The 16,886-nt window shown below is 45.2% G+C and overlaps 1 protein-coding gene across 1 annotated transcript in view; it reads right to left on the bottom strand.

Annotated features, from left to right (window-relative positions):
• MTCH2 (mitochondrial carrier 2) overlaps positions 1-16,886 on the bottom strand; it is a 411,299-nt gene that overhangs the window by 91,109 nt on the left and 303,304 nt on the right. The window contains exons 10-11 of the mRNA XM_069623091.1: positions 10,899-10,946; positions 2,967-3,034 (exon numbers count right to left, since the gene is read on the bottom strand). Coding sequence (XP_069479192.1) covers positions 2,967-3,034; positions 10,899-10,946 — 116 coding nt within the window. The remainder of the gene's footprint in view (positions 1-2,966; positions 3,035-10,898; positions 10,947-16,886) is intronic.

Raw genomic sequence — 16,886 nt, 5'->3', positions numbered from 1 at the left:
TGTGCTAGTCTTTCCACGGGTACCTGACCCTACACTTGGGGCAGAACCTAAATGGTCTCCTTTCCATAGCGAAAGGTATAAACACAGATGACCAGATCTAAAGGGAAAAGAGGGGGAAGAGGAAAGACATAACAAAAGATAGGGCCACCCTGACCCCACTCTCCCTACTGTGTAGGCCGGCCAGAGGGCCCGGCCACGTGTATGACTCAGCCGCCGGATCTTAGGCGCTGAAATCCACCGCCGTCGAACATCCCGTAGTCTCCATTGAGGTTGCTTGAATCGCCGTTGAAGTAACTTAAGGGGAAATAACTGTCAAAGTCGGAATAAAGATAAACAATGTCTCTTATGAAGAGCTCCACTATAGGGCGACCAGTATCTGGGCGGAAAAAAACATCTGAGGGACCTCGGCGCGTGAGGGATTTTGGGTACACTACACGTCACGATAGGGATAGTGTTACAGACACGCTTATGCCGATGTCCCCTTTCGGTCCCCGAAATACAAGATGCAATACTCTGCGGTTACCACTAGATGTCGGACCATATGCACAGCATGCGATTCTAAGCAGATTAACAAGCATCAGAAACATAATATCTCTCCTAAAACTTTATAGTCTGAGAGATTGGCACCCACCACCTTATGTGGAGTGCCAAAGGGATACCTATTATCCCCCTTCTCTCTGCTCCTGTGACTTTTTAGTTAGTTAATAGACAATCTACTAGTTATGGATGGTGGCAGTGGAAGGAAGTGTTCTATCAACGTTTGTGTGATGTTTCTACCGCAGGCTATGTCTTTAGCCCCGGTAGTGCACAATAGGGGCACCCAAGTACCAACTTGGGTACTCCTTTTTTTTTTGTTCGCCTTTGCTAGCGTTGTTGTTCTTGGTTAGCCCTTCTTCTACCATTCTGGGAGGGGAAGGCCTGTGTGTGTATTGTGCCTTTAGCAGTTGCCCTTGAGTGTCCTCACCTTGGCTCCAGAGTGTCTGGTCAGGCAGGAAGTGGGGAGAGGTTTTCCACACCCCTGTCCTGTGTCTGCCAGAGGGCCTGAATAGAAGCTTGAATAGAACTAGCTCCCACTGGGGGTCAGGCTGTCCTGATGGACAGCCAAACATACCCTTTCTGTAAATTGCTGAGAGAATGCAGAGCAGTGTGTGCTGCAACTGGATAAAAGTTGAGGCTCCTGGAGTGTAAAGCAAGTCGACCAATGGAAGTTGAAGTAACTGAAAAAGAAGATGACAAGAGACACCAGCAGACCCTTTGCAATACCCTGAGGGGACTACTGCTGTCCTGACCCTGTTTTCTGTGCAACAATGGAGCTCGGAAGAGGATGACTCCTTCCCTTTGGTTGGTGGAAACAACCATTTCCAAGACAAACTCTGAATTGAGCCATCTCTCAAGGTGCTAGGAGTTTCCTGAGCTGCAGAACCCCAATACCAGGAGACCTGCTGCACATTTCAAGTGCATTGTGGTGGAAAGGCAGAATATGTCAAAATCTTGGCTTCACCCGTAAGGACACTCCAGAGATCTGATGCAACTCACCCAGACCCCCTCATCAGAGTTTGGGACTGCAGGAAGCAAAGAAGATTGACAATACGATCCGTGTCCTTTGTTGGTGCTGCTGAAAAGGTGCCAAAACCGCGGAGTGAACCAAGAAGTTGCTGAAAGTCGTGCTATACATCCTCCCTCAAGACTGCTGCTGAGACACAACGTCCATTGTCCTGTCTTTCATCGCAGAACAAGGAATCCCGAGGTCAGGTCCAGAGCTGCCACATAGCGGAGGAGCCAACACAAACAGTTTCTTCAAACAAAAGGTACTGTGGGGAAAAAAGTATTGCTTAACTGATTCCACAAATTCGCTCCAAAGCATTGCAGTGCACATAGAGGTGCCCAGGGCAACCCCTCTTACCTCTGACCCAAGCCGCTGCTTCTGTCCCCTTCTCAAGTCTGTTTTATGGTCTCCTTTATTAGTAGTTAACTTGCAGCTTCAATAACTTTAGACACTTTAAGAAATCCGCAAGAACTCTTCATAATTCGCTCTTTGTCAAGACTTCAAGCACTCTCCGAAACTGCCTTTAGCTAGGATTGTGCTTTTGGACAAAAGACTTGCCAGAACCTTGAACTAAGCTCATGTTACACTAACCACTTATTTTCCCCCCTTTAAGTGACTTTTCTATATACGTTTAAAGAGTAAATGCATTACTGTATGACCTGTTGAAAACCGCATGAGTGGGCAATTACCAATAATACGATAACCTTGTCTTTTCCCTTTGCAACACATCTAATGGCTAACAAACACAAAAATAAACGTGCTCTTTGAAGTGTATTATCTGGTATTCCTGAGTTTTCTATCGTAAATGTATCAAGTTTTAAAGTGATTCTGGTGTAAATATAATAAATCTATATCTTGTATATAAATATATGTATAAGTGCTTCTTTGTTGTGCCGGTCTAGCTAAGATTTAGTGTACTTACCTACAGCTCACATCTTCGTCTTAAGTTTAGCCTGACTGCTCTGTCACACTCCCATGGTCCTGAGCTAGTACAGACTGATAAGAAGAGTTGGGGATCTATACACCACTGGGATAGCTTACTAAACTCTTACTGCCAGTAGGACTTTAGGAAAACTCCCCTAACAAAAGTGATAGTGTTTGGCTTTTGAAATGTACATGGTTTTGCCTTTTTCTTGAGTTTAACTATTGTTGAAAAAGAGATGTAAGCAAAATTAGGTCAAAGAATGTATAGTGGCTAAAATAAACTAGCAGGTGAAAATATTCTGCCTTTATGAATATTAATAAAGCTCACAGGATGGAGAACCTAAAGAAAACATAACCACACTTTATAATGAAAAACATTCCTAAACCAGAAACAAGAAATGCATTGGCAGTATTGTTCAACCCGTGTCCAGAAACACAACTGTGGAGCACTCAACTGATATCTCTATTTCACCTTCAAGATACAAAGGCAACTTACCCACTGTTGTTGACAGCCATTAGGTTGGAGACGAGAACAAAGGGGTAGGTCAACATACTGGCAAAGAACTAAAAATGGATAAAAAGATAAATGAACAAGACATAAACATGACTCTCTCATAAGCAAGGCCCAAGATAAGATTTTGAAGTGGGAGTATTTTACTCTCTATTTTTGTACAGTTTGAAGTAAAATTACTTTAGGGAGTAAAAATGTACGTCCAATTTCCAATGGAGAATTTTACAAGCAAGTAAAAGGTTTTTAACTGGAAAACAGAAATGTTTTTGTAATAATTATTCCTTTGTACATAGTCATACACATTAAATGATACTTGTTTACTTCTTCCAATCCAATCAGGCAGTAATAGTAGTTTCTTACCGTGGTAACACGTGCACTACTGGTCCAAACATATCCATGGAGAACTGTTTGAAAGCAGGAGCACAAGGTCTATGTGGCCATTTTCCTATTTTTTGTTAGGAGTTATTTTACTCCCCATTTCTATTTTTTGGGTGTATTTGGCTATTTGAAAGGAGTAAAAGTGGCCGATACACCCTTTATCTGTAGGGCTGCTCACATTGAAGCCCACGCAAACCCTCACTTTCATGGACCGGTCATACCCTCCTCTCAAGTGATCTGAAATGCACACCCTTGTGCAAAGCATCTGACCCAAACCTGCACCAAAAGGAACCCTTCATTACCTTAGCAACACTTCCCCTATCTTTTTTTATTATGTTATTTAGTTCAAACAGAACTTTACATGTAAAATATCAACATTTAAATTTATATACAAAATCAATTCAAAACGTTTTTAAAAATTTTAAATTTTTCAACAGTTCAGAAAAAGTAAAAAAATCAAAATGTTACGTTTAATTTCTCAATCAATCTAAAGATTGTTATCTAAAAACCCTTCATACAACTCTAAAGAGTATCTAAAATAATTCTACTTTAAATTCAAATCAAAAGTTAAACTCAGATTTAAATTTCTAAAATATCTTCTTTCAATATTCGTCACAAAACCTTTTGAAACTACCCTTCAAATAAACCTCTGAATATGGAGCCATACTGGATAAATTGCAATATGTACAGAAACAAAATAGGTATTAAGGCAATAGGTCCAGAAATCCTGTTCTTGAATTGCTTCGTACCTATGGACCAGGTGCCCAAAGTGAATCATATACAGTGGGCCCAACCTAGGACATTCTGTAAAGAGATGTTTAATAGTTTCTTTGTTCCCTGTGATCTTACACATTCTAGAGAATCTGGACTACTCTTCCAATTTTAGTCGTGTTCGTATAATGGCAAGCACTGGCAGCTGATTAATACGCATCAACAGCCTGAGTCTACGAATCTTAGGATCAGGGGAGAGCATCAGATAGGGCTGAGGTCTCAAATCTATGAGTCATATTGGAGATTGCTGGATAAGCATGAAGTGAAGTCAGGTGTTCATAATTACAAATCCAGTCCTACTGTTCCACCTTCTTTGCAAAGACTCTCTTTAATACTACATAGTGTGTTTTTTTTATTATTAAAGTCAGTTAGGCAGGTAGCTAATTTACAGAGTGGAACGCATTCATTATCATTTGCAGACATTTATCATCCTTGTGTGACACAGCAGATCTATGTGAGACCATCCCAGCCAGTCCGATTTTACTTACTAATGGTTTTAAATATTTGGAGAAACAAAGGCGGACAACCCCATTTCGTCATTTTTGCCCACAATCGGTCTCTATTTACCAAGTCAAATGCAGACTTAAAATGCAAATAGGTAATATACAATGATGGACTCTGCTTACAATTTGCGTTGGAAATCATCTTACCCAAAAAGATGTTTAGATTTGTACTAGCCTCTGCCGAGAAACCAGTTTGTAACGGCTGGAATAATTTATTATCCTCTACCAATGATTGAAGATGTCTCAAAATCCAGGTGAAAACACCTTTCCGGTAGAATCTAGTAGTGATATAGTAACTGATAATACTCGGGTTGTGATCAGTCTCTGGCTTTAAAAATAGGGACTAGTATAGATCGAGTCCAAGATTGTGGTATCACCCCGTACTGGCATACCTTTTCAAATAAGAAGTATAACAACAATGCCCAATTTTCTGGGCCCACTTTTAGTACCGACATGGCCAAGCCATTCGGGACAGGCGCCCCAGAGTTTCTTGCCTTTGCAATTGTAACAATTATGATCTCTACATTGAAATCCACCAACCACGTGTCTTTAAAAGCAATTTTACTTCCCACCTAGGTTTTCATGACTGACCATTTTTGCTTCAATATATCAATATACTCCTGCCAGGTTTGTTCATGGATTGGATTTATGAGCTTGACTTCCCCTAAAATTCTCCTTAAAAGGGATCCAATCCAAAGCTGTACTGCATGTCATCACAAAAGCCCCTTTGGCCCCCAAACAACTATCTGATATTCTTCCCACCAAACACTACTTAACCCTTTAACCTCATCTCTTTCTTGTATTCATCCAAAATACTTGCATAAGATGTGCTATCCCAAACAAACCCTGTATGTCAAAAACACAGCACAAGGCATCAATCCTAACCCCTCAGCACAAGGTATCAACTCTGAACTCACCAGAGAGGCATGCCCCCATAAGGCATGATAACACACAGTAAAAGTGACCATGAGCTAATCCTACTGCCAAGACACAATAGTTTGAAACTCTCACCACCTAAGACATCCAGTCCACATCATCCTCCAAACCAACCTAGTTTTTTTTTTGTCAATATTTTCTGCCCGAACAATGTTGAGTAAACCTACCAGGAGATCTTGCAAGCCGTGGCTCTCCAAATATTTAGGACTTCAATTCCCATGATTCCGCACCATTGACTATGGTGACTAGGCCTGATGAGAGATGTAGTCCAACACATCTGGAGAGCCAAAGGTTCCAGACCCTGACTAACTGTTTGAAATTTATTTGGCAGAACATTTTTTTTTAAATTTTCATCTGAAAGGTGCATCATTACAAACAAACTGTGCTGAAAATATTAGAACAAAAAAGAACCAAGTGTTAAATGAATTTCATTAGGAAACAGACAAGTGGGGGGGCGTGGCGCGCCATCGTGAAGATTGCCACATGAGAGCCTCTGGCGTCGAGAGGGCAGGGGAGGAGGAAAATAGCCCACTGCGGGTGGCGTTCCCTGAAACGAAGGGCGGAATGAGCCTTCAGACACCCGCCACTGTACCCTGCTGTGATCCCTAGCCCTGGGGGTGCCAGCGTTCGCCAGTTGTGAGCCAAAGCAGAGGGGCCGCCTGGGGCACTGAAAATGGAGGCTTAACGCAGAGAGACAGAGTGACAGAATGCTGGCACTGCCCTGCGGCTCCATCTAACATCCCGGTTCGGAGTTGTGAGGAGCAGCATGTGCCCGGGGACCTCGTTGGCAAGGAGTGGCATCTGTCATCTGGGACCGGCTGGGGGCGAGGAGGAGCCCAGCGCCCTGCACCCGGGCGGACCCAGCAGGGATGATTGGGGCAAGTCCTGCATTCCGTGGGAACCGCTGGGGTGGTGAGGCACCCGGGAAGTGCCGCCTGCTGGAAGAATTGTGGAGACCGCCTCCCAAAACTAGGGCTGGCGCTGTGGAGAGGACAAGCAGCAGTGGGCGATTCCCCCAGAAGTGAGGAGCGCGCACTGAGGCGAACATCCCCAGTGACAGCTAGTGCCAGTGCAATCTCGGGGTGGGGCGCATCCCCCCTCCTCCATCCTGACTATCTGCCTGAGTGGCGGGGCCCCGCAGGGCTGACCCGCCTGAAGGCCGGTAGAGCTGCATCAACAGGAGAGCTGCACGCCGGGGAGGCCTGGGGGTCCCGGGATGGCGACGAGTTGACATGCAGCAAACAAAGGATAACAAACCATCCAGTCAGCATAACCGATGCTTCCCTGAGCCGCAGCACACCTATTAGCTTAAGCTAAACAAAGAAGACCTTTGCAGCTAAATGGGCCCATGGGCATACGTGGGCCTGACCAGTGTAGTGATGGAAGCTTGATGACTGTGAAGGGTGCAAGGTGCTCTGTGGCCACAGAATAACATAGGGGTTCCACCTTGCAGGAGTCATAAGCGGTCTACAGGTCAGCCCACAGTGCTACATCCTGGCCATCTTGGTATCTTGTACACGCCTAACGTAGGCCAAGACAGTGGAGGGGGGATGGGGGATTTCAACCTGGTACCGAATCCCACAGTGGATAAAACACTTCCACCTACCAAGCTGGACCTTAAACACTCCACTGCATTTTGCCTCTTCCTCAGGGAGCTGGGACTGGTGAACACTTGGAGGTTGGCTCATGGGGAAGATCAGGATTTCTCTTTCTACTCCCATGTTCACAGGGGTTTCTCAGGATTAAACCTAGTACTGATCCCTAGCATACTGTATCCATGCGTCAGGAAGGCAGACATGGGTACACACACACTATCCGACCATGTACCTGTAACAGTGACACTAGCAAACACGGATGGGCCCACAAGGCGGCCATGGAAAATGTATGATCCGGTGTGCAGGGATTCCACTCTGGCGGGGGAGATAGGGCTAGTACTTTCCAACTACGTCAAAGAAAACAAAAAGTCTGGCCCTCCGTAAGATATAGTGTTGGATGCTATGAAGGTTGTGGCAAGAGGGGAACTTATTAGTAGAACCACAGCATACACCAGAGAAAGGAGATTAATCCACGAAGGGCTAGAGAAAGAGGTTACCTAAGCTGAGCAGGAGCACAAGAAGCCAGGGTCACGTAGAGCACTGCGAGCGTTGAGGGTGGCACAGAAACAGCAGGAAGTGCACCTGGCAGACAGAACAGCCCAAACATTGATGAAAACCAGGCAATTTTACTATGCAAAAGGGAATCAGGCTAATCTTTTGCTAGTGGTCGAACTATGTAAACTCAGACCCGGAACTCGATTCAGGCACTAAGGGATGAACAAGGAGCGCTGCAGCAGGACGAGCCCGCTAAAATGGGTATCCTGGAGGCATATTACTCTGCAGTATTTAAGGGGGAGCTCCCACTGGAGGAAGCCCAGGCTCACCACCTGGGGGAGGCACACCTGCCTAGACTAATGAAGAAAGATCGGGAGACCCTTGGGGCACCAATAGTGCAAAGAGAAGTGGAATAGGCTATAAAGTCATTAAAGAACAAGGCCCCGGGGCCTGATGGCTTCACAGCCTCCTTTTATAAGAAATTTAGCAGTATTCTGGTCCACCCATTGGTAGGGTTATTTAATTCCTTCATGACATCTGGTAGGGTCACCCCGTCTACGGGCGCCTCAACGACAGTTCTGCTCCTCAAACCGGGGAAGGACCCGACCGTATGTGATTCATATAGACCTATTACAATTACTAATGTGGACTCAAAGCTTTTCTCCAAAATATTGGCCCGCCGAATGATGGGGGTCTTGCCCGGACTCAGATGTGGATTAGACGGGATTCATTTCAGGTCAGAGAGCACAGGATAACGTGAGGCAGACACTACGGCTGCTGGAGCTGGGAGGGAGATCGGATCTGTAATTGGGGATAATCGCTCTGGACGCCCATAAAGCTTTTGATAGGGTATATTGCAGTTACCTGAGGAAGGTCTTTGAAAGGTTTGGGTCCGGTATCCTTAGCTGGGTCATGGCAATCTATCAAAATCAATCCACATACCTCCTTATGAATGAGAGAACATCGTCCAACCTCAACATTACTAGAGGTACAAGGCAGGGCTGTCTGCTGTTCACGCTAATATTTTCTTTATGCCTGGAGCCACTTGCCAGTCGTATTAGAGCTGCAGGGACAATCAAGGGAGTGAGGGTTGGGGTCACAGATTATAAGGTGTCCCTCTATGCGAACAATGTCCTGCTTACACTGAGCAATACCGCCTCCTCCCTGGCAGCGGTGCTGGGTGAGATGGGCGAGTTTGGCAAGGCCTAAGGGTTTAGAGTGAATTATGGCAAGTCACATGGCCTGGATGTGTCACTTAGGCCCAGGGACAGAGAGTCTATAAGAGTATTTGCCCTCATACAGTGGTCTCGGGACTCTTTCCCGTACCTGGGGATTCAGATCCCGAGAAAGGTGTCAGGCGTATCGAACCAATTTCCCCCCCACTGTTTGCAGAACTGACCAGGGATCTGGGGAGGTGGTGACATCAGGAGATCTCCTGGTTTGGCCGCATAGCAGCAATCAAAATGAATCTCCAGCGTATTGAACAGGCCCCAATCACTGGTCGATTTGTCTCGGCTACCTTACATGGAGGGGAGATACCTGGGGCAGTAATGGAGCTTCTCTCCTTGCTGGCGACTAGATGCACACTCTACTACATGGGGAGGGCGCTTCGTAGACGGGGAAATACATAGTGGGTTTGGGGCCCCTCTCACCAGTGTGGAATAAGCTGAGCTTCTGTCCCAGATGTGTGGGGTTCGGGGATGAGGGGGGAGTTTTCGTAAAAATGGGCTGAGGGAGGCCTGGAATGCCTATGGCAACTTTATAAAGACAAAAGACCATTGACGTTTGAAGAATGTAAGCCTAACTTTAATGTGCAAGAATCAGAACGTTTTAGATACACGCAGCTGAGACATTGGGTCTGCCATCCGCGCACAGAGGTGGGGGTTATGAGATCCCTTTCTGCCCTGGAGCTGACACTACAGGATGGCATTATGGGGTTGGGGGGGAATTCTAAAGATTATACAAGTTTCTGGACAAAGGTTATCCTATCACGTGCCTGCCATACATGTCTAAATGGGAAGAAGATCTGGGGAGACCCATAGAAGATGAGGGGTGGTTAAGAATATGGGGTCGGATGCTCAAGTCTTCCTAGTGTGTCACGGATAGGGAATGCGCATATAAGTTCTGCTATAAGTGGTAACTCACCCCAGAGAGATTGCATCACATGGATACTATCTACCCTGCCGCCTGTTGGCAGGGCTGTGGGGCAGTGGGTGCATTGTTCCATATGGTGTGGGCATGTCCCAAGGTGGGTATTTACTGGAGGGAGGTGCTGGCTAAAATAGAGAGCACAGGGCTAGACTTCCCCCGGACGCACGTGTGGTGGTTTTGGGAGATACGGGTTGTGGGTGTTTCCCCTCACCCACCTATTGGCTACCTTGATCGGACATCTCCTACTGGTGGCAAAGCTGGTCATTGCCGGGAACTGGAAGGGGACCGAAGGCCCAGTGGCTCAGATGTGGTGGGAAAGTGCCTGGGACATATTGGTGGCAGAGAAAATCACAGCACTGTGCAAGGGGCGTTATGTAAGATATGTCTCGGTGTGGGCCCCATTCATTGGCTTTGCTGTAAAATACCCTGCTGTGGTCGCCAAACCCCCAAAGCTGTGGTCGCCAAACCCCCAATGTTGCAACAATTTTCTCCTCTGTGATCCAGCCCACTCCTGGAAGGCTGGAGGGAGCGGATAGATCCAGTGGGCGGGGGGCTAGTTGCACTGAGATGGACATAATCCCTGCCTGTAATGCCAATGTGGTCCAGTGAGCCTGTGTATTCACGGACCGTTCCTCAAAGATGGTCATATCGTACTGTATTAAAAGTTAATACTGTTTCTGTGCTCACAACATGTTGTCTTAAATAAAAGGCATTTGAAAAAGAAACGAAAGGGCAGGGGTGCAGGGAAACCCCCTTTTCAATCAGATCCACAGTATGTGCCTTCACTTTAACATTAACCTTCCCAGTCCTTCACTCAAATTGGCTTCATAACCACTCACAAGTCTCCCTTCCCTGAACACAGTGTTGGTCCTGTCACCATAATGAACCCCCTTACCTTAATAGAGGCGCTCCATTCCCCCACCTTCCAGCATCCTCCCTTTGCAATTCCAATTCCTTACTCCTCAAGCAGCCACACATCTCCCATCTTATCCCTTCTTACTCCCTGATCACATTATCTGATACCACTCTGGCTCTGGGGGAGCTGGGGGCAAGTGAATAAATAAGAGAAAATAAAAAAGAGAACTTACTCCAGTGACTGCCTGGGAATATCCTTTCATCTCACTCATGCCAGATGCCTGCAAAAAAGAGAAAAAACAAATTAAAATAATCTGAATTGGCAGGACAGAGGTCTGACCCTAAACACAGAAATGGGAGGGTCATATCCTGCAGCTTTTTTGTGTTCTAGTGGAATATAGCCTGCTGTGCACTTGGTATGTCCCTACCAACAGCCTAATGTAAAATTGTGTACCAATATAGTAACAGGTGCACATATTGACAGTCAACTGCTGTGTACTCTTTTCTTTATTTAAAAGCAAAGGATTGTTTGAAGCAACTTTGAACAAAAACCTATGAAGAAGTAGGCTGACACAAAAGGTACAGTTTGTCCACACACAAATCCATAGAAAATATGATAAACATTACATGCCTGTAATCCTCTTTCAGATGCTTGTATTTGATTAGATTCACATGCTTTGCATAGGCAACATCTAGTTGTTGGTGCATAGTATTACATGATGTATTTCTGATTTCGAAAAGGGAAGTCAACGGGGCGGTTCTGTAATACTATCCTACTATCCCTACTGTGGCGTATACTTACCCATGATCCTTCAGGCATCGAAGCCCTCCGATTGTTATTTATCTGACTGGATGTTGCACAAAGTGTACAGTGAAAATAGTAATATGAAGAATTGGGTTGAAAACCCCCACATAAAACATTCTCTATAGTACCTTCTACTGGCAACGAGGGGAGGATGGGTGGGTGCATGTAGATTTAAGCAGATACAAGCATGAGAAAGACGATTACAGGTATGTAATGGATAGGGTTTTTTTCCTAAAGTCCACTTGAGGTAAAACTTCATAAAACTGTCCCAATGATATACAGGGCCCCAACTCTTCGTATCAGTCTGTTTTATTCAGGGAACCTTGGCAGAGTGCAGAGCAGTCAAGTCTATCGTAAGAGGAAGATGTGAGCTGTAGGTAAGTACACTGAACACATTTATGCAAATCAAAGAAACACTTACACAAATATATTTATAGAAAATATATATTATATTTACACAAGAGATGGTTTTAAATACGTAGCACTTAAATCAAAACACAAGATTACTTGTAGATACTTTTCAAAGGCCACTGCTTAGTTTGTAGTTGCTCGAGGTTACAATTGTTAAAGCGTTTGACACCAATATAAGTTCTACCGTATTAGCAGTACTACCGAGCACTCGGGTAAGACAGAATAAATACAGTAATTACATTTAGTTAGGAAAACCACATATCATCAAGTCTTTTGGGAAGAAAAACAGTTGGTTCGTCAAACAGTAACAGAGCTTAAGTTTTAAGAGATGGTTTCGGAGCAAACTAACGCTTTTGAAGTCCAAATCCTAACTAGAAGCAAAAGTGAATTCGGAGAGGGCTCAAAGTCTTACGAAGCAGGGGAAAAGCAAAAGTTCCTGAAGATACTTTTTGTCTCTACAAAAGTATACTTGAAGACTCAACACAACAGTGGAGACACTGTTAAAGGAATAGCAAAAGGGACACGAGCAGCAGCTTGGGTCAGAGGTAAGAATGGACACCCTTGACACCTCTACACGCACTGCAACGCTTTGCATCGACTTCCCGGTTTAAGGTAAGCAATACATGTCCACCCCATATTACCTTTGGTTAGAATAAATGTACATGGTTGGATTCTCCTCTGTGCAGCAGTGATTGACCACGTCTCTGGATTCCTCGGTCTGGTGATGAAAGGCAGGAAAATGAACAGGATGTCTCTGTTGCAGTCTCTCGAGAGGACCTTTGGCACAGATTTCTTCAACTCTATTCATCAGTCTGCGGTTTTGGCACCTTTTCTGTAGCACCAACAAAGGACACAATTCACCTGGTCAATCTTCTTCGGTTCCTGCAGTCCTGCACGCTGGTGAGGGCACTTGGATGAATCTGATTGTGTCTCTGGAGGTTCACTTGTAGCTCAGCAAAGCCTTGCACGGATTCTGCCTTTGTAAGATGATGCACTACGATTGGGTCGGAGGTCTCATGCTATTTACGGTCTCCAGCTCTGGCAAGTCACAGGAGCTCGGGCGATGGCTCAGATTGTAGTTTGTCTCAGGGCTGGTTGGTACCACCAGCCAAAGGGAAGGAGGAGTCCTCTCTGGGGCTGGTCTGTTGCATAGAAAACGGGGTCAGAACAACAGTGGTCGCTTCACAGTATTGCAAAGGCCTTGCAGGAGTCTCTGGTCGTCTTCTTCGGTTACTTACATTTTCAGTGGTCGACTTGTCTTTCACCTCAGGAACCTCACCTTTTATTCAGTTTCAGCACACACTCCTCTGCAATCTCCTCAGCAGTTTACAGAACGGGGTGGGTGGCTGTACAATCAGTACAGCCAGACCCCCAGTGGGAGCTGGTTCCATTCGGGCATTCAGGCAGACAAAGGGCAGGAGAGTGAAACACTCATCCGTCACTTCCTACCTGCCTAGACACACTGGAGCCTAGGCGGGGATACCGTTAGGGAGAATTCTCATAAATGTGCTAATTCCATTCACCTTAGAGACCCCCAGCAACTTTACTGGATTTTTGAGGACTTGATTTTTTTTTACCTGGTGTGCGCCTTTTTTTCCCACTCTTTCATGTATTTTGATGTGCGTTTTACTCTTGTGTTCTTTGATTATGGCATTTTAGACAACTCCATAGGCATAATCTTTTCATGTGCGTTACACAGGGATGTCTTTTAGACTTCCAAAAGGTTTAAATACCTTTTCTGGGATAAACTACTGTTTCCCAGAGAATGTAAGGTTAAATTGACTTTACTAGTATTTTTAAATTCCTAGACCCAGCACACACTATCTTCCTATAGAGTGCTGGAGGGGTCACCTAGTATCCCCTGTGTCTAGAAACTCATGTAGCAGTGAAATGCTACACTTTCCTATCGAAATCGCTGGTGGAAGTGGTTTTATAACGAACCACCACGGTTTTTCCCCACCGCGAACAACGGTAGCTAAAAATCTCGGGAGCCACGTTTTCTCAAGATGCCGCCTTAAGCCCCTTTCTTTAAACAGGTCCCGGTGGTCTTTTTTCGCTGTTTGTTTTTGGAGAAGTCCTTCTAGAATTTGTCTCTGCGTGCCTAACCAGGTTTGGTCCCTTTGTTCGTACGCCTTTGGTGGGCTTCAGGATGGAAGACTGCCTCTGGCGCCCGAGTGTCTGGGGTGGGCAGGAAGTGATGGAGGTGCCTGAAACTCCTTGTGCTTAGTCTCCTACAAGACTCAAATGCACTCTGGCGTGATTGGCTGGCTGACTGTCCGGCAAGTACAGCCACCCTGCTAAGTGAATGACAGCTAGGCTGAAATGAAAAGGAGAAAACTGTTTAAAAAGCGAGTTTCTTGGCTTGGAAGGCAGAGTTGACCACTGGAACGAAAGAACTGAAGACTAGCTGGAAGAGGACGGCTGCTGCAACTCATGGACCGTTGGTTTGCCCGGTGATGCCCTGCTGCAGGTCTGAATTGCCAAGTTCATCTTGACAGAGAAACCCCTTCAAGGATGACTTCTTCCTTTAAGTTGGTGGGACCAATCAACTCGTAAGTCACCTGGATACCATTTGCGAAGCTGGTTAGGTTTAACCAGGGGGGGAGGACACCAGCTTGTGTGCTTGACTACAGCTACTCGAACCGAAGATCTTCCATTTGCCAGCTTTTGACCAGTCCCCTTGCAGTACAGGAGACCCCCGACGTCCTCGATCTTGTCCCTACGACTGAGGCTCAGGAACTGCCAGGAACCAACGTCTTGAGCTGCATCTTTTCTTCATATTAAGGTACTGTGCCAACCCGATTAAGAGAATTTACCTCTCGCAGTGAACGTTTGTGAAACTTTACCAACTTACAGGCCTAATCAGGCTGTGACCCAACATATGATTCTTTTTCGTACAAACTCCTTCTGAGAACTTTGTGGCAAAGACTTTACCATTTACTACAAGAACTGCTCTTTCCTATCCTAGACACTAGCCCATTGATTCTTGCCTAGGCCTATTGAACTGAATCGAGTCCTCTAGTGAACTGAAACTATTTGCACTGCCAAAGAAAGTATTTGTGATTATTTTATTAACTTGTGCGTTTTTACTCCTATTTAAAGTGACTGAAATATCATTTTGCTCCTATTTCAGGGGAGCCTAATCTACTCAGAAACGTATTGGTTTGGTACTGAAGTGTGTTTGTGTATGACATTAAGTTGTCTCCGTCTAGTGAATGTTTTCTAAATGACTGTGTAATAAATTAATAAGTGTTTTACCAAGAAATCTTGAGTGCAAGTGTCTACTTGAACCACTGTGATTGTAAGACCTCTGTGTAACATCTTTTACTGCTCACATTCCCTCGTGAGATAAGCCTGGCTGCTCAGCTCGCTACCAAAAACTGTGTAGTACAGACTTATTCCAAAGGTTGGTATTGCTTACACCTGTAGTCTTAATTCCCCTCCTGGAGTGGTAGAAGGGCTAACAAAGAACAACAACGCTAGAAATGGGGGTAAATGAAAAAAAAGAGCAACCATGTTAGACCATGGTGACCCTTTGTGCACAACTGAGACTGAATACAGTCTGCGTTAACAAAAAACACAATAGTTGGTAGAACACTTCCACTGCCACCAGCCCTAACTAGATGGTTGTCTATGTGACTACAAAGCCACAGTAGCAGAGATAAGGGGAATGACATGCATTACACACCGTAATAGCATGTCTGATGATTGCATCTGCTTAGATTCACATGCTGTGCATATAATCCGACAGCTAGTGGAAACCGCAGAGTATTGCATCTTTCTTTTTAAGATCGAAAGGGGACTTCGACATTGGCGCGACTAACACTATCCCTAACGTGACGTGTAGTGTACCCAAAATCCCTCACGCGTCGAGGTCCCACTGGTTGTTTTTTTCTGCCGTGAGAAAGCCTTATAGTCTGCGTGAGCGAGTACAGAAGAGAGAAGGTGTAAGAAGTCCATGTTGCTTCTACTCCAAGAAGGGAGGAAGGGAGGGCACATGTGAATCTAAGCAGATACAATCATAAAATATGCTATTAAGAAGAATAATGCAGGTATTCAGATGCTTGTGGATCTGCTTAGAATCACATGCTGTGTATAGACTAGCAAGCAGTACCCAGAGATGGTGGTGGGATGTATGAAGGAACAGTAGCAAAGAGATGACTTAGCATTGTTTGTCCCACCTGAGAATCAGACCTAGAATGTGTATCCAGGCAGTAGTGTTGTGTAAAAAGTGTGTACAGAACTCCAGGTTGCTGCTTTGCAAATGGAATCTAGAGGAATATTTGCAATGAATGATATTGTAGCCCCTGTGCCCCGAGTTGAGTGTGCTCTTGGCGTGAAGGGTAGATCTCTCTTGGCAAGAGTGTAACACAGTGTGATGCAGTTTACAATCCACTTGGAAATAACTCATTTAGAGACAGGGTCTCCTTCTCTACCAGCTGCTACTGACACAAATAACTGGTTTGTCTTTCTTATTGGCTTCATCTTTTCCAGATAGTAGATAACCACTCTCCTTACATCCAGTGTGTGGAGGCTTCTTTCCGCCACATAAGTGGGGTTTTGGAAAAAGGTGGATAGTTCTATGGACTGGTTTACATGGAACTTTGAGATATATTTTGGCGCAAAGCAAGGGTGTGCGCGCAAAACCACCTTGTCTTTGTGAATCGTGACGAATGGGTCCTGAACTGTGACGGCCTGCAGTTCACCAACTCTCCATATAGAGGTGATCGCCACCAGGATGGCGGTCGTGTAGGTGAGTGCTTGAAGGCTATCCTTGTGCATTGGTTCAAAGGGAGGTCCCATCAGTCTGGTAAGAACAACATTCAGGTCCCATCCGAGAGCTGGGTTGGAGATAGGGGGATGAAATCTCTTTACCACTTCCATACATGCTTTAATTACAGGAATTTTGCACCATGAAACCTTGCTTTGGGACCTGGTGTACGTCGAAAGTGTGGCTAGGTGGACCTTAAGAGAATTGACAACCAGTCCTGAATCAAACAGGTTG

Source organism: Ambystoma mexicanum, chromosome 11 (genome assembly GCF_040938575.1).
Source record: "Ambystoma mexicanum isolate Mex_15411 chromosome 11, UKY_AmexF1_1, whole genome shotgun sequence".
Classification (NCBI taxonomy): domain Eukaryota; kingdom Metazoa; phylum Chordata; class Amphibia; order Caudata; family Ambystomatidae; genus Ambystoma; species Ambystoma mexicanum.
Note: the sequence above shows the minus strand (reverse complement) of the source record. Positions and strands in the feature narration are given on the sequence as shown.